General features: G+C 43.5%; 1 protein-coding gene across 1 annotated transcript in view; it reads left to right on the forward strand.

Annotated features, from left to right (window-relative positions):
- The window catches only part of DMGDH (dimethylglycine dehydrogenase), a 527940-nt gene that overhangs the window by 418515 nt on the left and 90575 nt on the right, over positions 1-18850 (forward strand). Inside the window, exon 14 of the mRNA XM_086960740.1 lies at positions 1744-1803. Coding sequence (XP_086816866.1) covers positions 1744-1803 — 60 coding nt within the window. The remainder of the gene's footprint in view (positions 1-1743; positions 1804-18850) is intronic.

Below are 18850 nucleotides of genomic sequence, written 5' to 3' on the forward strand. Positions count from 1 at the left end.
TTTGACACTGCACTCTGTACCACTCTTAAAGGCCACTCCACTCTGAACTACTCCACACCACTCCCCAACACTGTACTCTACCAAAATGCACTCTACGTTACTACTCTATACCACTCCACTCTACCCTGCCCCATTTCACTCTACCCTGCTCCACACCACTTCACTCTACTCTGAAACAATCTAATCTATGCCACTGCACTCTATACCACTCTGCGCAATCCATTCTGTGGTACTGTAATCAATACTTTGCCACTCTATTCTTTACCACTCTACTTTATACCACTGCGCTCTACCTTGCACCCTTATAGTCTGCACTACTCCACAGTGAAACAATCTACTCAATGCCACTGCACTCTGGCCATTCTACCCCACTGCAATCTACGCTATGCCACTGTACCCTAAACCACTAGACTCTATCTTAATGCTCTCTACACCACTTTATTCAAACTCAGTGCACCCTACACCACTGCACCTACGCCAACTACTTTGCACCACTGCACTTTATGCTAGTATACTCTACAGCATTCTACTATATGCCACTGCATGCTATGTCACTCTACACCACTGCATTCTACATCACTGCATTCTACTCCATTCTATTCTACTCTTCACCGCTGTACTCTACGCCCCTGCTCTCTGAACCACTCTACTCTGCACCACTCTACCTGCAACACCCTGTGACCCTCCACTCTACGACCCTGCACTCTGACACTCTACTCTGCATCACTGCTCTATGCCACTGCACTCTACTCTGCACCATTCAACTCTACGCCACTCTGCTGCCCTCTATGCAACTGCACTCTACGGCACTCTACTGTACACCTCTGCATTCTACCTTGCACAACCCAACTCTGTTCCACACCACGCTGCGCCACTTCACTATATGCCATTGCACTCTACACCTCTGCAGTCTACTGTGCATCACTCTACTCTATGCGACTGCACTCAAAGTCACTGCAATCTGCGCCAATCTACTCGGTAGATTGGCGCCACTTCCCTATAGACTACTCTACTCAATTTCACTCCATGACACTCCACTCTACGACACTACGCAGCTCCCTCTATGCTACTCCATGGCATTTTACTCCACTCTGTGACATTCTACTCCACTCTGACCTTCTACTCTAATGTACGCCACTCTACATTTCAACACTCTGATCCACAAAACCCTCTGCCACTCCACACCACTCTACGCCACTCTACTCAACTCTGACACTGTGCTCCACTCCACTCTACGCCCTTCCATTCTTTGACACACTACTCCCTCCACAGCACTTCACAACACTCTACGTTACTCCATGACACTCTACTGTACGCCACTTCATAACACTTCTCTACACCACTTTACAACACTCCACTCTCCTTCACCCTACTTACTTTTAGCCATGCTGAACAACAGCCACTCTGGTGTGCAATGTTGCAAAAACACATTAGCAAAGCCAGTAGCTCTTGCGTTGTCGAGACCTATGCCAGAGCTTGTAGTCAAAAGGTTGTTGCGCGCCTGACCGGCGGTGCTTTAGGTTTGCCTTTACTTTCTTGAGAAGTGCAACAGGTGGTGAAAACGGGTGGTGAAAACGGAGCTCGCGTCCCTGCCTTGACCTTTCACCTTATTGAGTGAGAGTAGGAGCCACATGCTACACAGCTGTTGTTCTCTCTATTTTTTTAATAAGTAAAACGTTATGATAAAACGATTGTGCGCCATCATCAGGACTGCTTTTGATTTTAATATTATTATTTTTACAGATGAATTGTGATACCAACCCTTTGGAAGCTGGACTAGGATATTTTATTAAATTAAACAAGGTAAGTGTAAACTATTCCCTAAATGTTTTCCAGCAAGAAAGCTTTTCAGATTCCAAGATTACACAAGTTTGCATTCTTGCATTTCTGTAGCATGCCCTTTTAGGTACTTTATTATCTACATACTATGTTTCCTAGATTTGTGATAAGTTAGGCTTTACATTTTTGCATTTACAATTTCACTTTAGGAAACAATGTATTGAAATTTTTGCAAACCACCTCATTATTAATAAACTTGCCAGTAAAAATGAACTCGGCGTGTGAACTGTCCTGCTACCAATACTGTACATTGGAAATATGTTTCTCTTTTTGTGGGTGGGGAGAGAGTGGCAGGTCAAGGGGTTAGAGTCCTGGAGTTATAGTGACTGGCAAATGTTTTTTTGCCTGCTAGGTTAATTGCATTTAAGGACCCTTCATAGTGCCACGTTGGCACCTCAGGTCTCAATTTCAACACTGGCAGAGGGATGTAACAGCCTCTCTTTACCAAGTTTATTCCGCCTGAATGTGACATTGCAGACTTTTGTGTCAACGTGAGGTTTGACAAAGGGGAGAAAACATATGACAATGCAGATCAGGGAAAGGAAGTGAAGATATTGACTTACAATAAACACAGTGAAAAAGTGAAACAAAACTATATGGAGCATCTGAAGAGGAAACCGATGAAGTTAGATCACAGAAGACTGTGAAGAAGTGCTCGCAGTGGGCAGCAGACACTGGCTCCAGCTGAAAGTCTCCTCGATGGCCTATCCAAGTTTTTTTTAATGGAGCAATTTTATTGACATTTGGTGAGTGCAATAGATGTGTACATTAGCAACACATGGTTACATCATGGACGAGCAAGAAGACATTCAGTAATCATAATTTCAAAAAATACCAAAAAAGTCCATCAAGGTGTTCATTTTTGTGGTTTTGTCTGGAAGGAGAGAGTAAATCATAGGAAAACGGCCGCTGCCATTTCGGCTGTCATACCACATTTAGAGAAAAAATATTGTGCTCCAGATATCTCCCTAGCTTGTCTCTTCACCCACCTGTGCCCGAATTGGGTCATTATTACTGCTCCCCTGTGGAAGCTCTCAGAACCCGATCATGTCTGCCCCTCTCTAGATGGGGAGGGCAAACATATAATCTATTCCTTGGGCAAAAGAGTTCGCTCCATGGCTGCAATATCTGTGCTCTTGACATCTTGATTTGCTATTGCTTAAAGATATGAAGTGACATCCCCCACTGCTCCAAGATCTCCTTCCAGAAGACAAACTGGACACAGCAAAAGCAATTATAAGAGAAGGTGCAAAAGCTACAGCCTGTACTGGATATCCCCAATATAAGCATCTACCACCTACCCGGAACGTCGATTCTGCTTCAGCAAGGAGGACTGCAGAGAACTTAGCTTTGCCTGGACTACAGGGGAAAGTGTTTGATTTGCTTTTTAATAGCCAGGTACTGTTCAGCAAACATGTACATGAGTCACTTCAGAGCATCAAAACTAATTCTGTCACTATGTGCTTCTTTCGGGCACTGCAGTTTTATAAAGCTTGTGAAGCACCATGAGAAAACAGTCTTACAGACGAGGGCATGCTGAAATTGGATTTCCAAACAGACAAAATGGTCAATACATAGCCGCACAATGATCAAGGACATTACACAGATGCATGATGAACGTGGCCGACTGGATGATGGACAAGTGTCTCAAACTCAAACACGGAAGTCCTCATCGTTGGGAACAACACCTCTCCATGGAATGACGCATTGTGGGCTATTGAACTCAGTCCATCTCTCGCCCAACATACCTCGCCCACAACCTTGGCATCTTGGACAGCAAGCTATCTATGAAAAAAACAGGTTGACACAGTCTTAGCTCCTACTTTCAAACTCTAAGAATGCTCTGCAAGCTCTTCAGGTGGCTCCCAGCCAACACAAGGAGGACCTTCACACAGGCCCTCACCTCCAGCAGGGTGGACTACGGGAACACACTCTACGTAGGAATCACCACATGCCTCCTAAAGAGACTGCAGACAATACAAAACTCAGCGGCTAGACTCATCCTCAACCTTCCAAGACAGACTCACATTACACCCCACCTCAAGAAGCAACACTGGCTCTTGATCCAGAAGAGATGCCAGTTTAAATCCTTGACCCACTCATACAACTCCCTGCACAACGAAAAACCAGCATTCATCAACAAAAACATGACTTCCCAGCAACTGACCAGACACCTACGATCCGCCTCTCTCTTCCTCGTAGACATCCTGAGGAACTGCAGAGCAAACAAGGGAGGAAGCTCCTTCTCATACCTGGCTGCCAAAGCATGGAATAACCTTTCCCTACAACTCAGGACTGCCTCATCGCTCCAGCAATTCAGGAAAGAACTCATTACCTGGCTGTTCGAAAGAACAGAACACTGCGTAGCAGCTTGCAATGCCAGTGCTTTGAGACCCTCACAGGTGATTTGCCACACTTAACACATCCTTGATTGATTGACATAGATCACAGAGGCAAAACTTCAACAAGCCATTGCAAAAGGAGAAGGCAGGTCCTATCCTTGAGGTCAAGACTCAAAGACTTGCTCTACTGGCCAAACCCCCTTTCCATCCAGTGGGAGGATTAATGGCACATTTTGCTGTGGAATGGGAGAAGATAACTTCAAACTGATGTGTTGTGGACACACCGTAGAGTTCTTGCAGAAACTGCCATATCGACCGCCAGCCCTGGAGAATCATCATTTGCAGCAGTAGTAACAGGAAATTCTCTAGCTTCTCAAGGAAGTGATAGAAAAGGTGCCCAAAAATGAATACTATCTAGGCTTCTGCTCCAGGATTTTGATGGTGAAAAAGGGAGGGGTTATAAAAGTTATTAAGCTGACTCTCCTGCAGGATGATCACCCTATAGCAAGTATATCTAATGTTCCTACAATTTTATGATGCTTACTTTCACAACCCTATTCATCAGTACCACAAGCAATATCTAAGATCAGCCCTATTCAATCTTAAATCTGCTCGAAATGTCCTAACAAAATGCCTAGTGCCAGTTGCATCACACCTGCACAACATGGGCTCTCAGGTGTTCCCACATTTAGGCTGCCTAATAAAATGGTTGCAGCAAAAGTGGCAGAAGGGTCACTGAACATTTGTCAGGCTCTGCTCCATTCCTGGAGCTCAGCCGAAGCCAAATCATCCCCATCACCAGCAACTACCTAACTGACCTTGGAGCAGGCCTAGACACTTCTCAAGGGACAGCGTGATTGGATGTGGCCGTGCATGATAAATGACCTGTCTGACCCAACTGCAAGTGACTCTAGTATCCCAGCTTTATTTTGGCCTCAACACACAAGTAATCCTGCGTGCGCATGTAGGGCTTGACCCGAAATTGACATTGAGGTCCAGAGCCTAGCTCGGATGTCATGGAGAAGCGCAAAAAGTGTACATTTGACTGGGTAGAAGACTAAAGTGTGTACTCTGGACATGCACCATGAATGGTAATGGCTGCGTATTTTTTGGGGGGGTGATAAGTAGCTAATTTGGCCTTTTTACCTGCTCATGGATATGAGTGTGATGCCTACAGGGCCACTCAAATAAAGTTCCATGACCAAACCCTGCGTTGAAATGCCTGTGTGAATGTCAAGTGCGGTATATGTATAGTGTATAATATCAGGACTCTGTGTAGTGTGCAACCATTTTAGCAAGGGATTGCGAATTAGTAAGTCTGAGCAGTGTCATTTGGTTAAGGATAATTAAATGGTAGTCGGTCAGCAGAGTTTCTGGGGCGAGCCTGGGCCTTTTATTTCCATTGAATGGCTCATCCTGAAAGGCTGATGAGAGCCAGATATAAAGCTTCACACTTATTGTGCTCATGCTGTTGGTGCTGCATTGAGCCAGCATTGTCCCTGCCTAATGTGAGTGGCCATTCACCTTTAAAAAAAAAGCTATCTGTGCCGGAGAGGAAACACTAATTAAAAAACAAGGCCAAACCAGTTTCCATGCTCAGTGGATCCATATCCTGTGTATAAATGTAGGTCCCATACCTGCTCACTTTGTTCCAGTTTGAACTGCTTCACTGCCTTAGGAGAATAGTTCCTGTTTTAAAGGACTGGTGTTGTGGATAGCCTGTCTTCTCTAGATGATGTTACCTGGTTTTTGCAAGGGAAAGAGAGGGAAGAGGAGACAGCCTTGTGCTGCTGGAGTCTGCTGGTCTGAGGAGCAGAACCCAGCTGCCGTGCCTGGAGTGAGGAGCTATCCAGAGGGAAGAGCGGAAACGTGGGAGAGTGCCACAAAGAACTTTAAGGTGCCCAGCGTCCCTGCTCTCCTGACTACTGAGTCAAGTCTGAATGAGATAGTGTGCCCAACTTTCCAGTGTGAACTCCAAAGGAAAGACTGCTTGATGTGGAGTATGCTGCAGAGAAAGACACAGATATCAGGTGCTGACTCTAGCTGTTGGCAATAGCCAACATCACCAAACTGAAAGAGAAACACTTAGCTGGTCTGAAGAGCAACCAAGCAGAAGCTCTCGGCAGAATTGGGAGTGCCACGATTAGGAGCTATACCGTGACCAGTTACAGCAATTGTTCTTCACTGCCTGGGACAACACACCAGCAACAAGGCGACAATTTTTGAAACTTTACTTACGCTTTTCCAAAATTGGCTCTGGCCCTAAGGGCTGTGACAGCTGGTAGGAAACAGTGGGGGGGATGGGTAGTCTTTAGAAAAAGAAAAATGCTTACCTTGTCGTTGCAGACAACCTTTTCTCCGTCCTTGCTGTTCTGGTTCCTTGCAGCCCCCAGGCTCCCCTAAGCAGATCTCAACACTGCTGTCACCATGACAGAAGTGTTGTGATTCGTCTGAGTGCCGTGGTTCAGCGCTCAGACGGAGGCTGTACAATACAACCGGTGGACAACATGCAAACTGCGCATGACGGTTAGGCCGGCCTGACACAGCTGGCCAAACCGTCATGTGCACTTATGGTGCAGCAGCCGCCAGTCGTCCTCCCTCAGTCCCTCTCCCTGTGACGAGACCCAACCTGGCTCGCTTGCTCATCACAGAAGAAGAAAATGATAATAATGTAACGTAATTAATGTTGCGTTAATATCCTTTTCTTTTTGCACCTAGTGGAGTCAACCCTGTGTCTGAGACTGTATTAGTACCCCACATTTTCTCATCTCTTGAGCGCACCTCCTGTAAAGTTGATGGCTCTTCAGGAGATCCCCAACAAGCCATTGGGCCAATTTTGCCACCACAATCTGAAATCTTTGACCCTCGCTATGTCTGGTTCTTGATGACCTAGTGTTTGGTTACCTAAAATGTAACAAAACTTCAGGGATGTTTTGACGCAAACTTGTGCACCATCCACTTCCCGGACATAGTCATAAGTGGAAAAGACTCTGTTTGGTGTACTGACCAAACTCTAAACCTGATGACTGGGCAAACTCATCTGATTTTCATATTTAGTGCATCTCCCCAAACCCGGCCTCAAGCACACTTCCACATATCTCCATCTGGCTAAAATTTCCAGATAGACATTTTTCTGGGCCTTCTTCTCTCAAAGGATTTTATGACAGGGCTATTTTGAGTTTTCGCTCTAGTTACATGGCCGCTTGTTTCTTTGGAAGTCAGCATTGTTTTCTGACACCTCATAACACTATTTAAACCTATTCATAAGGCAGTATTAAAGTTCCTCTCTTGGAAAATGGCTCTGCGTCTAACCTTAACCTCTTCAGAAAGAGTGAGTGAGCTGCCTGCAGTACCGGTCTTGCATCCGTTCTTCCACTTCTCCAAGGACAAGGTGGTACTGCGTCTAAATCCAGGGTTTCATAGGTTCAATGCTACCCACCCTCCTCTTCTGAACAGCATCTTACTGCATGATCCCTTTCACTCCTGTACTTTACTATGAAAATTTGAGCTATGTTGGCTTCAATGCACTATCTCATTTCGTAAAGGTGGCCTTTATTGGCTATTCCACCAGTGAGGTCTGCAGAATCTGTCAATCTTTCTTCGGCAAAAAGCAATGCCATAAAAGATGCATATAAGATGTAAATATATAAAAATGGAACAATACAAATATTGCATAAAGCAACCAGTCATAAAAACATGAAAAACAATATCCCATAGACCAGAATTTGCATACATGCATGTTTTGTCATCATCCTAGATGTGTATCATCGCCTCTCTGATTCTAAAACATTGTTGAATATACCTGGCCAATGAGACACGTACAAGATTAGTGCCACGTTCTTTTAGAAATCAGACAGATTTCTGTGATCTGAAATCACCATAAAAAAATTGTGGAAAACAAATCGAGACCTAGATTATTTATAAAAATGGCAAAATAAAACAAAGTGCATGGTGCATTGAACTGTGTGATAGTGACTGGAACTGGGGGTAATACTTGTGTTACCTGCCTCCAGAAAAGTTAACATGACATGCACCATGTTAAAACTGAATCTTGGTAGCCGAAGCATCAAACGTTCGTTACATATTTCTACGGAATGTGTCCTTATGCCATTTGGCCTCATTGCATTTGTCCAGAAACAAAGTTGTCAGCATGTTTGTAAGTTCCTCTGGTTCAGTTTTAAAAAAAATCAGATTTTCCAATGTGTTCAAAACCTTCTTTGTATTTGAGCCAAGGTACATGCTGGGCATGCGCCAGGTCCAAACAATCCGCAAATATGTTTTGACTGAGTTTAGTTTCCTCTTGAGACAATATTGTGAGCCAGAGGACAGATGGCTGTAACTTAAAATCATCCCCCAGGTAACCAATACCTAGTTCAGAATGACAGATGAGATTAGGGGGACTTTTGGTATAAGATTAAGGGCCCGATTAGGAGTTTGAATGTGTAGGACTGGGCTGCCACGCCGTTGCCCGCTCCCACATCACCAAACTCACCCCCCACCGCCAGCCCGACAGAGTAAGAGTTTTCTCCTGGTCTTGCGGGCTGTCTTTTGGCATACCCATGGCAGTGCTTATTAGAAACCACTGCAATGGGAAGGCCAAAGTTAGTTCCTGCACGGCATGGAGTATGAAGTCCATGCCATGCAGTAACACGAAGTGCATGAACACCATGTGTCCCCCTGCATGTATCCCCATGCCGTGAGGCAACAGGAGGCCCTCTAGGGCCCACTTTGTTTCCTCAGCGCCACCCTTTTCATGGTGGGGCTTACCGCCATGAAAATGGTGGATGTGAGGAAACTTGTAATGTGCTTGGTGGTGCCGCAGCGGCACCACAAGCATATTGCGGCTTCACACTACTGCAACACCGTCGAGGGATCATGGATCCCCGGTGGTTGCAGTGGTCCTTTGGTGGTTCAACTGCCAAACTCGTAGTAGAGCAGTCAGACCACTGGTGCCTGCACCACAGCCATGGCTACAGCTGTCCATTGGACCGCCAAAGTCCTAATCTGGCCCTAATTCTCAATCTGTTGTTGGACATTCTGCTCTGTGTCCATCGCTCTGCTCCATAGGCAGCAAGTGGAATACGTTTGCTTTTATAAACAGGTACAATCTTGTTTAGAAGTGTCGAGCCCAGCTTGCTGGAGAACCTGAAGACCGTTTCAATTACGTATTCAAAGTGATGGGGGCCTAATTTTCCATAGGTCATCCATTTTCAAACCTGAGCCAGAAGGGATCCCAAGGTACTGAAAGAGATGTAAACATGTGTAAAGGCATACCAAGCAAAAAAATGTGTCCTTGTTTTTCCGATATGTATCTGCAGGTTTAAATCCTCCATAAGCTGAGAAAAAGAGTCCATTAAAAGTTGAAGCTTGTTTGCGGTGTGGACCATTTACACTGCATCATCTGCATAGGAGTACAGGCAAAGAGCACGACCCTACCTGTGGCATATCCTAACTCCTTACCCTTAAAGAACCTTCCAATTCATTGATCTATAAAGTGAAGATGATGGGGCCCAATACGTAACCCTGACAAACTCCCCTGCTGATCTTGATATTTTCTGTACATTAATCTATGCAACCATAACATATAAAAGCACTATGGTCCGTATCATAAAGTTAACAATAGCATGATCAGCGCCTCGGGCCATCATTTTACCTCATAGTTTCATTTGATTTACCTGATCAAATTCACTTCGCTTGAGAGGTCCTTGAAGGCAACATCCAATGGACCACCCTTAACAACTGAATATTTTGCTACCGCCAGTTGTAAATTAAGGCACTGTTCGATTGTTGCTATGCCCTGATGAAACCAATTTTGGACATTCAACATTATACTATTTTCATGGGCCCATATTTTCAATTTCCCTATCGGAACGCAAAATCAATAGAGAACTGTTTCCAACATATTTTACTATTGCAAATTGTATATGAAAGTTAGAAGATTTTGTTTTATTGTTATAATTACAAAATGTGATTCTCACAATCAGGATGTGAAGAATTTTACATTCCTCAATTATTTTATTGTACATGCAGTAGTTATGCGTTTTGTGAAGAACAGTGGCCCCTCCCCAGACTTTGTAATATTTCCTGGAAAAAATGTAAGCATGTCAAACCTGATTGTACTGGAGTCAAATGCCTGGTAAGTACCCAAACATCAGATTTTGGTGTGGTAAGTGTAGCGTCTTCCCCAGCCCTGGATCATTCAAATAAACCACACCACATGGGAGATGTAGTTAAACACTTATTCCTTCCTCAGCATACACTAGCGCATTGTGCATTATCACATACTCAACATTAACCACACACCAACACCTCCCCATGTATGACGTAATTGCTGTGCAGAGTCCGCCCTGGATCCAAGAGGGTCCCTGTGCGCAAAACATCAATGTGCTACGTCTCCCCTTTGTTAAATGGTGAACAATATGAAAATCACATTACTTCAAAAAATTTGCGAGGTGATTACATTTGATGGCAGGACCAGACGATCCGAGATGATCGAGGTCCACCCTGATTGGACACTGCTGGCATAGGCGCAGATGCTGGAGCCAGACTTGTTGGCAGGGCAGATACACGCATTGTTTCAGGACTCCAGTGTTGCGGTAGGTGTTTGAAATGCGACATGTCCCAAGTGATGGATTGTCTGGTACGATGTGCTCTTATCTGTCACAACCTGTAGAGGATCAACGACAAAAGTGTCGATTTTCCGTCTTCATTTTTGCTTAACCAGAACCCAGTCTTCTTTGTTGAAGACTGGCTTTGGGCCAGAGAAGTGTACGCTTTTGGTGTTTGGCGTTGAGTTGGACAAGAAACTATTTCACTCTTTGCGGTTGAAGAGTGGGCTATTGTCAGATTTGAGGATTTCAAGAATGCCCCACATTGCAAAGATGTCATCAAGCCGTTCTATCACCTTGTCATTGGTTGTCAAAGAAAGGTCTTCCACAAAAGGAAAACCCGAATATTAATCAGTGACAACAATGAAATGGTGTCCATTTCGTAATGGTCCAAAAAAGTAAACTGCAACTCGCTCCCAGGCATGAGCAGGAAGGTCAGACATTGTCACTGGGTGTTACAGTAACTTAGGAGAAAAGCAATTGCAAATGTAGCACATTTTCAGCTCCTTCTCAACTTGCTTAACTAGTCGAGAAAACCACACTTGATTTGTAGAGCTCTTTTGCTGGGTATGATGCCACAGTGTTTTTCATGGGCCAGCTCGATGACCCGCTGTCCTAGGCTTTCAGATATGACGATTTTCGAGCCTTTCAGTATTATGCCTTCTTTGGTAACTGCTAACTCCTCCTGCACATTTTTAAACTTTTGGAATTCCGCAATATCAGCAAGAGGCTGGGTACTTTTCCACCATGATTACGTAGCAGTAAGTTCTTTAACAATAATCCTCTTTATCAGCATTGGTGGTTGCAGTGATTTGCTCCCATCATAGAACGGCTAGTGTGCTGGATCTCACAATAAAGTTGAGATATGATTCAGCGGTCTTGGATGTTGAACTGTGGCAATGTAGTGGCACTCGTGAAAAATAATCTGCTGGGTTTTGACCCTTTCCCGGTTTATGCACATTCTCATATTTTTACTCTTGCAGTCTTAACTCCCAGCTCTCAATTTAGGGGGGAATCTTAACCTTTTGGGTTCCAAAAATTGTGCGTAACACCTGGTGATCTGTGATGACAGTGAATTGTTTTCTGTTGAGCAATAAATGAAAATGTTCATGGGCTCACAACACAGCCAGCCCTTCCTTCTCCGGCTGGTAGTAGGCATGTTCTATCTCGGACAGGTTCCAACTGGCATAGGCCACCCTGTGTCTCAGAGCATTTGGATGGCCACTGTGTAAAACAAGTATTGACCCAAGGCCTATCAGGCTTGCATCAACTGTTACTTCAGTATGTAACTTAGGGTTGAATAAGGCCATTTCAATTGCATGCTTAATGTCTTTGAAGATCTTGTCTCATTCTGGAGACAATTTAAATAGTACATTTTGCTTTGCCAAGTCTCTTAATAGAGCGCTCACTGAACCAAATTTGCAAATGTATCTTGAGCAATAACTGGCCCTGCCTAGAATGGATGTTGCATAGTAACATCTTAGGGGGGCAAGTGGATGATAGTGCTGGTATCTTGTCTGGGTCTAAAGCCTGTCCCCCCCCCCCCCCATTTCGAATATGTGCCCAAAAAAACTTGCGTTTAGTCTTGTGAAAGTGGCATTGTGCAGCATTAAGAGTGAGCCGGGCATCAACAAGTATCTGGGACACTTGGTTAAATGTTTTTTCGTGTTCTTGTGTTCTTTCCAAAGCCAGTATGTCATCACGGTAGTTGAAAGCATGTGAAACATGATGGATTACTCAGCAAATTACATCCTGAAATTTCTCCGCAGCTTAATATGTGATTAAACCAACATGAGTTGAAAAGGCAATAATGTACCTGCAATTTTCTTCCCGTTAAAGTTGTTAGTATCCTTTGTTCAGGTTGAGATGGGAAAACACTGACGCTCAATTTCATGATCATGTCCACTATGTGTGGGCAAGGGTGTCTTTCTCTCCCGATGGCTTTGTTTGTCAGGCACATAACAAAGCAGATGTGCACTGCCCTTTTTTAGTACTACTACTATGGGTAAAACACATGGTGTGGAAACTGTGGAGCGTTCAATGATGTCATGTTTTAAGAGTGCAACCAACTATTTCTCTACAGCATCTTGTAGATAAAAGGCAACTCTACATTGTAACTGAGCAAAAGGGCAAATGTCTTCTTTGATATGAAGCTCTACTTTAATTTTCTTGAGTTTTATAAGGCCATGGAACGGTGAGAATACGCTCCTAATCTCTGACTGAGCACAGAGGTTGTATCTAAGGGATATCCACCCCATGGCAGTGACAAAACTGAGCAAGCAGGCATTCTACAAAGTCCCTTGTGGAACATGAATAGTGGGTCGCCCCAATGTCTTTTTGTGTGACATTGACAGTTTGAGCGACCCTTGGACTTGCAGTGGCTCAGAAGCGGCCCAGGTATACACCTTTGTGTCTGACAGAGTGAGTCGAGGTACAGGGGATACAACTTTTCCACTGGCATGATGTCAGTCGACGCACCACTATCTGATGAAAGCATTCACTTTCAATGCCTTTGACTTGTGACTTTTCTTACAGGTAGCTAACCCCACAAGTGCACGTTGTGCTTTGGCAGGCATCGTCATCCTACACCCATCTTCTTCACTGGAATTCGATAATGACATTGAGGAGCCTTAGTACAGTCAGCTTGATGACAATTGATTTTGCCTGGTCTCTACCTGTCGTATTTGATGTTGCTTTTTAGCTTTGTGGGTTTGGTGAGAATGCTTCTGGAATGTTCTTGCATCCATCTTTTCTTTCCGTCGTGATGCACTTGATTTTTCTCTAGCAAAACAGACAGTCATGAAATGATTTCTTTTTCCACAACCTTTGCAGACCTGCCCAATGGCTGGACAGTCACCTTCCAGAGGAAACAAAGATTCCCATTGGAAACATAATTTTGTTTTTTTTGAAGATGTTGACTTAGTGCATCTTGTTTAGGCTTGTGCTTGCTTTTCACAATCAGCCCTGATTCGCTCTGTGCTGTCCCTGCTTCCATGTCAGCAGCTTGTCGGTCTGCTTAGTCTTCTGCTCCGACAGCCATCAGCATTTCCTCCAAGCTGTGCATTTCTTTCAACACGCGCCTTCTAAATGAATCTGAAAAGTAGTCATCAGTGACTCTGAGGCGCATAGCTTCTTTGTGGGTGAAGTCACATAATTTGCAATGTTAATGAGTGTATCAAGTCTTTCAAGAAAGGCATCCATTGAATCACCAACCTGTTGTCATTCTTGGTTGAAGATATGCCTTTCATAGTTGACATTCGGCATTGGGTTGAGCTTGGCCTCCAATGTTTCTTTTACCTTTTGGTGTGATTTTGCATCAGTCTGTGAAACTTTCTTCAGCACTTCTTTCACTCCATCGCCTACAAGGTTTTTCAAATATTTGATAATCTTTTCATCTTCTTCTTCAAATGCATCTATGAAGTCATCAAATGTTTAGCTCCACACAGCCCACCAGGCACCAATTTTCTGCTTCTTAGTAGTGTTGAAGTGCGGTGATGGATTCAGGAACACAAATAGATTGTACTTCTTGATCTTTTTTTTTGGCCAATGAGAGCATGTGCTGCTCAGGCAGCTTTTAATGTACCCTAGTTCCTGTAACTTCAGTAAGCACATCTCATGTTCTTGCACTTGGTTCACCATGTTAGATCTGAGGTCGTAGAATGCTTCACTTGCCCTTGACTGTGAGTAAATTCTCGTTTTCTTGTACCTAGTTGTCAGTGCCATTTTCTTTCTGCTTTGTTTGAGTAATTACTCCATATTTGTGGCTGGCGGTTTAGCTAGCTTTTTGATTTGTACCTCTGAAGGGCGCTCACTGTCTTCTTTGACTGTGTATGGTCTGGGGAAGGGCCTTGACTTCACATGTATAAGTTGCAGACTGCTTTGCATCGATTTGAGGCACACGTGGCACACACAAGCAGTTTGCCATACTGTTGCAAACTCCCAGGGAGAGCAGTCTCGTTTTCTTCAGGGCATGTATTCCCTACTTATTGCCAGATGTAGAGTCTTCTCCAGCTCTGGAGCATGACGATAAAGTAAACCACATGGGAGCTGTAGTTAAACACTTCTTTATTGCAAATCATGCGCTCACGCACTCACTGTGCATGATCTCATTCTCAAGATTAACCACACCCTAACTCCTCCCCACAAATGACGTAGTTCCTGTGCAGCATCCCATGCATATAACATCAATATGCTACTGTAAGGACCAAAATCTGCACGTTATTGCCATTTCCCTGTCCAACACCTCCAATAAAGACATAATACGTGATAATTAGCGCAATTCTAACCACCTCAGTGTCTGATTTTAATGTGTGCAATAACTATTGCATCCGATAATGGGCCACTTGTAATGAGGGCTCTTGAGTTTAGTGAGATGTGAACTCCTGTATCTTATGCCACCACCGTATCTGCCTTAGGGTATACTACCCCAGACTTCGAATATACTCCTTCCATAACACCTTCTCTAATTATGGAGCTTTTCCTGTCCTCTAGTCCTGCCCTCAACACAGTTAATATTTAATCATCATTGAATATCTGAAATTTTTTCCAGAAGTGGAATTGGTCAGAAAAACTTTGCGTCTGCCTGCCAACAAATGAGTTTGTTTGTGAGTATACACCAACGTTCAGGCCATTTCTGCTCCAGAAAGCTCCCGCCCCACTCCAATGATTAGGTTTAATCATTAAAAAGAACTTTGCATGAGTAAATCTTTTACTTTTGGTTGTTTTACACTTGTAAAAATGCTACTTGCTGGTGTAAGCTAAATATGCTTGCATAAATTGCTGTGAAGCAGGACCCATTGCACTTTCTTTCATAAATGTGTCATGATAAATTGGAAACTATATGTTTCTTGTACAATAAGAGCAAGATAACGTCTTCAAGAAGCAACATTGATATATCCTGTGCTTCTTTAAAGTTTTCAAACAAATGGCGTTTTGCTCATGCGTTTTTTCACATGTTCAGACGTATGCTCGATGCGAAACTAGAAGTGTCTCTGCTGCCTGAAAATGTGTGCTTTAAATCGGCAGATAGAGCCAGACGAGGTACTGAACACCTGAACTTCTTTCTCAGCAAGGGTGCAGTCAGTCCTTTTAACTGGTTTAACGTAAATAGTATAGGCCAGGGGTCTCCAACCTTTTATGTAATAAGATCTACATATGTTCAATGAAAATCCCCTCAAGCCACTAATATTATTAGAGATGTAAAAGTAACCTCATGAGACGAGGTTACTTGAGTGGCCACCACAAGCAAGGTTACCAGCACTGATCACCTCCGTGCATCCGGCATGGCTGCCAGCAGTAATGCAAAAAAAGTATTTGCCAATGTGGAATGCTTCTGCCGGGGGTAACACAACAGCCATAGCTGCAGTGCCCATAGCACTAAGGTAATAATAATAGTAATACGTCTCCCAAATACAGTTGGGATTGTTATCACTCAAATAGCTTTTAATATATATTTGAAGTTCAACCATTTCCCCCAAACATCGACCTATGAATTCTGGAAGTACACACATTTCCATTTTGATATACATACATTATTACAAACGAGCAAAAGATTCTAATTTATTTCACTGGGCTGTAGAGAAAACTACTAATAGGTAGCTGGAGAGCTACTCTTTAGCCATTAGTGCCCTCTAGTGGTGAATGAACAGTTGACAGAGGCGAGACGCCGTTTGCGTCCCACTAGCAGTATTCCCGTGGAAAACCAAAGTCGGACATTGGTGCGGTAGACTTCCTTGTTCTTGCTACTGTGGGGAAATATCCGACATTGTATTAATTCACAAAGTAGCTAAATAATACGCACCTATTAACGCTAAGTGTAGTAAAATTTTTAGTATTTCTTTGATACATTTCTTTTCAGGTGAGCACTCGGTAGACTGCGCAGCTTATCAGTGAATCTACACCCGAGCTCTAGCCACCCACTAACAGAGCTCTACCTGCGTACCCTGGCCTGGAAATACTAAATTGTGTCACAAATGAAGTCACTTTAATTTTATTTCATGATTACTTTTTATACATGCTTCTGCCATATATAAACCCCACAAATAACAAGTGGTACTTTCTGAATCATTTAAATGCAAGCATCCGAGCTGAACTGTCCTCAGAAGGGTAGCGAGGGTCCGTTATCCATGCCGGATTCAGACTTGCGACCCCCACATCACTGCAGGCCAGCGTTGAGCATTTAACTCACTGGGCTATCCTGCCAGCACAGTGCCTTTTAGGATGAAATACACACGTTTTATTTTAAACTTGGACCATAGTTCAGATCTATCGGATATATTTCCTTTCCCCTCCAGTAAAGCTGGGAAAGCGAGGGCCAATAAATCTTAAAATCTTTAAAATGCGTTGCAAATGTAAGTGAAAAAGGTTCTCTCCTAATTGGTATTGTCCTGTTACGTACTTTAATTTCTATTTCTTCTATTCAAATGTGTTTTAGATTATTAGATGTTCATGTTGAAGGTGAACACTGAAGCTTAGTGGTTAGTATACATTTATTTTTTAAATGACACATTTCGGTTGATGAGGTAAAGTAGGTGCAAATACTATTTGCTCAGGATCGCAGTTCAGTGAGGGGAACTAGGAACAGGGCACAAGACCTATAAAAAGAAGTGGGGGGACTGACCAAGTTAGACACTATGCAAATGACATCATGACGCATGCCATCACAGCACATGCCGTCACGACGTAGCGCTATAAAGAAATAAAATAGTGCTATTTAAATTATTTGTGTAACTACTGGGACAGACCACCCCATCAGTCTTACAGTGTCTGCACTTATATACAGGGACAGAACAAAGGCAAAAGCATGCATCTCTTAAGTATCTGTGAAGAGAAAGCAAGTTGTATGTCTTTGTTTTCCTCTGTGGCATTTTACATTTGTGTGAGGCTCTAGGCTGCCTACAGTCGAGATATTCAAGCAAAAGGAGGCCTGATGTACCCTTAACGTCGAGTTGTTCTTGACTGACAACTGCTTTAATTGGCCTTGGAACATAATTTACATAACCGCTGTTTGAAAAGAGTTCCACTTGAACACTTATCAATAAATGGGTTGCTTGGGGGTTTAGCCTGTTACCGGGGTTCTAATGTGAAATTCTGCAGCATCAGGCTGTTTGGCATGGATACATCAGAGACAAGCGTTTGCAAAGCCAAAAGTTCTGGCGTTGGCGGACAGCCTTTTGGCCTATTTAAAGCTTATTTGTTTTGTGGGGGCTTTTTCAAAACCTTATTGCAGCAGCAGCTGCCGGGCCCTCACAAATATAAAAAAAAAAATTGCCTGAAAGCAAAAATGTGTTTTTGACACAAAAAGCAGACATTGCCATAGTCATCCCTGGCACTGAAAGGAACTACTTTGTGTGTAAAGAAATTCACACAACAGCAGACCTTTCAATCGCACCTGACTTACAGTTCCAAGTAATTATGGATTTGTGCACTTCACCTCCAATATCAGCCGTTGTATGATATCTCTGCAGAGCAGAGTAAAGTTCAAAGCAAAATGGAATGGTGCACCCAAAAAAAGTCGGCAAATCTTGGAGTCTACAACAATCCGCAAACGGCAGTGGTGGTTTCAATGGTAGCACATCATTCGTTGTGTAGATTGAAAACTGGCATATAGTACTGGTGCCCCTCGAGGTTAAGAGCAAAACACCCCACTACCTCAGGTGTCAACCCGCTATGGCTCAACTGAACCCAGTGTACATGCTATATATAGCGATAACCTCGGCACTCTGACCTGTTCAATAATTTATTCGTGAAAGTTATCTTGCTCAATTCAAACAAGGAGCAATACACAAGTTCCATTTAATGTATATAGGGTACAAACACCCTGCAATGTTCTCAATACAGTTGGTTCAATTTTGTTCGAAAAACATGAATTGCAATGACACAGTATAACTGGGTGGAGGGTGTAATACTGTATGCCTCCTGTGGAGCGATAGATCGGCAGCTGATCCATCGCTCCACAGGAGGTTTACTGTATCACACCCTCCACCCCTGTAATACAGTGTCATGGCAATTCATGTTTTTCTAACAAAATTGAACCAACTGTATTGAGAACATTGCCCAGTG

Source organism: Lissotriton vulgaris, chromosome 3_1 (assembly GCF_964263255.1).
Source record: "Lissotriton vulgaris chromosome 3_1, aLisVul1.2, whole genome shotgun sequence".
Lineage (NCBI taxonomy): Eukaryota > Metazoa > Chordata > Amphibia > Caudata > Salamandridae > Lissotriton > Lissotriton vulgaris.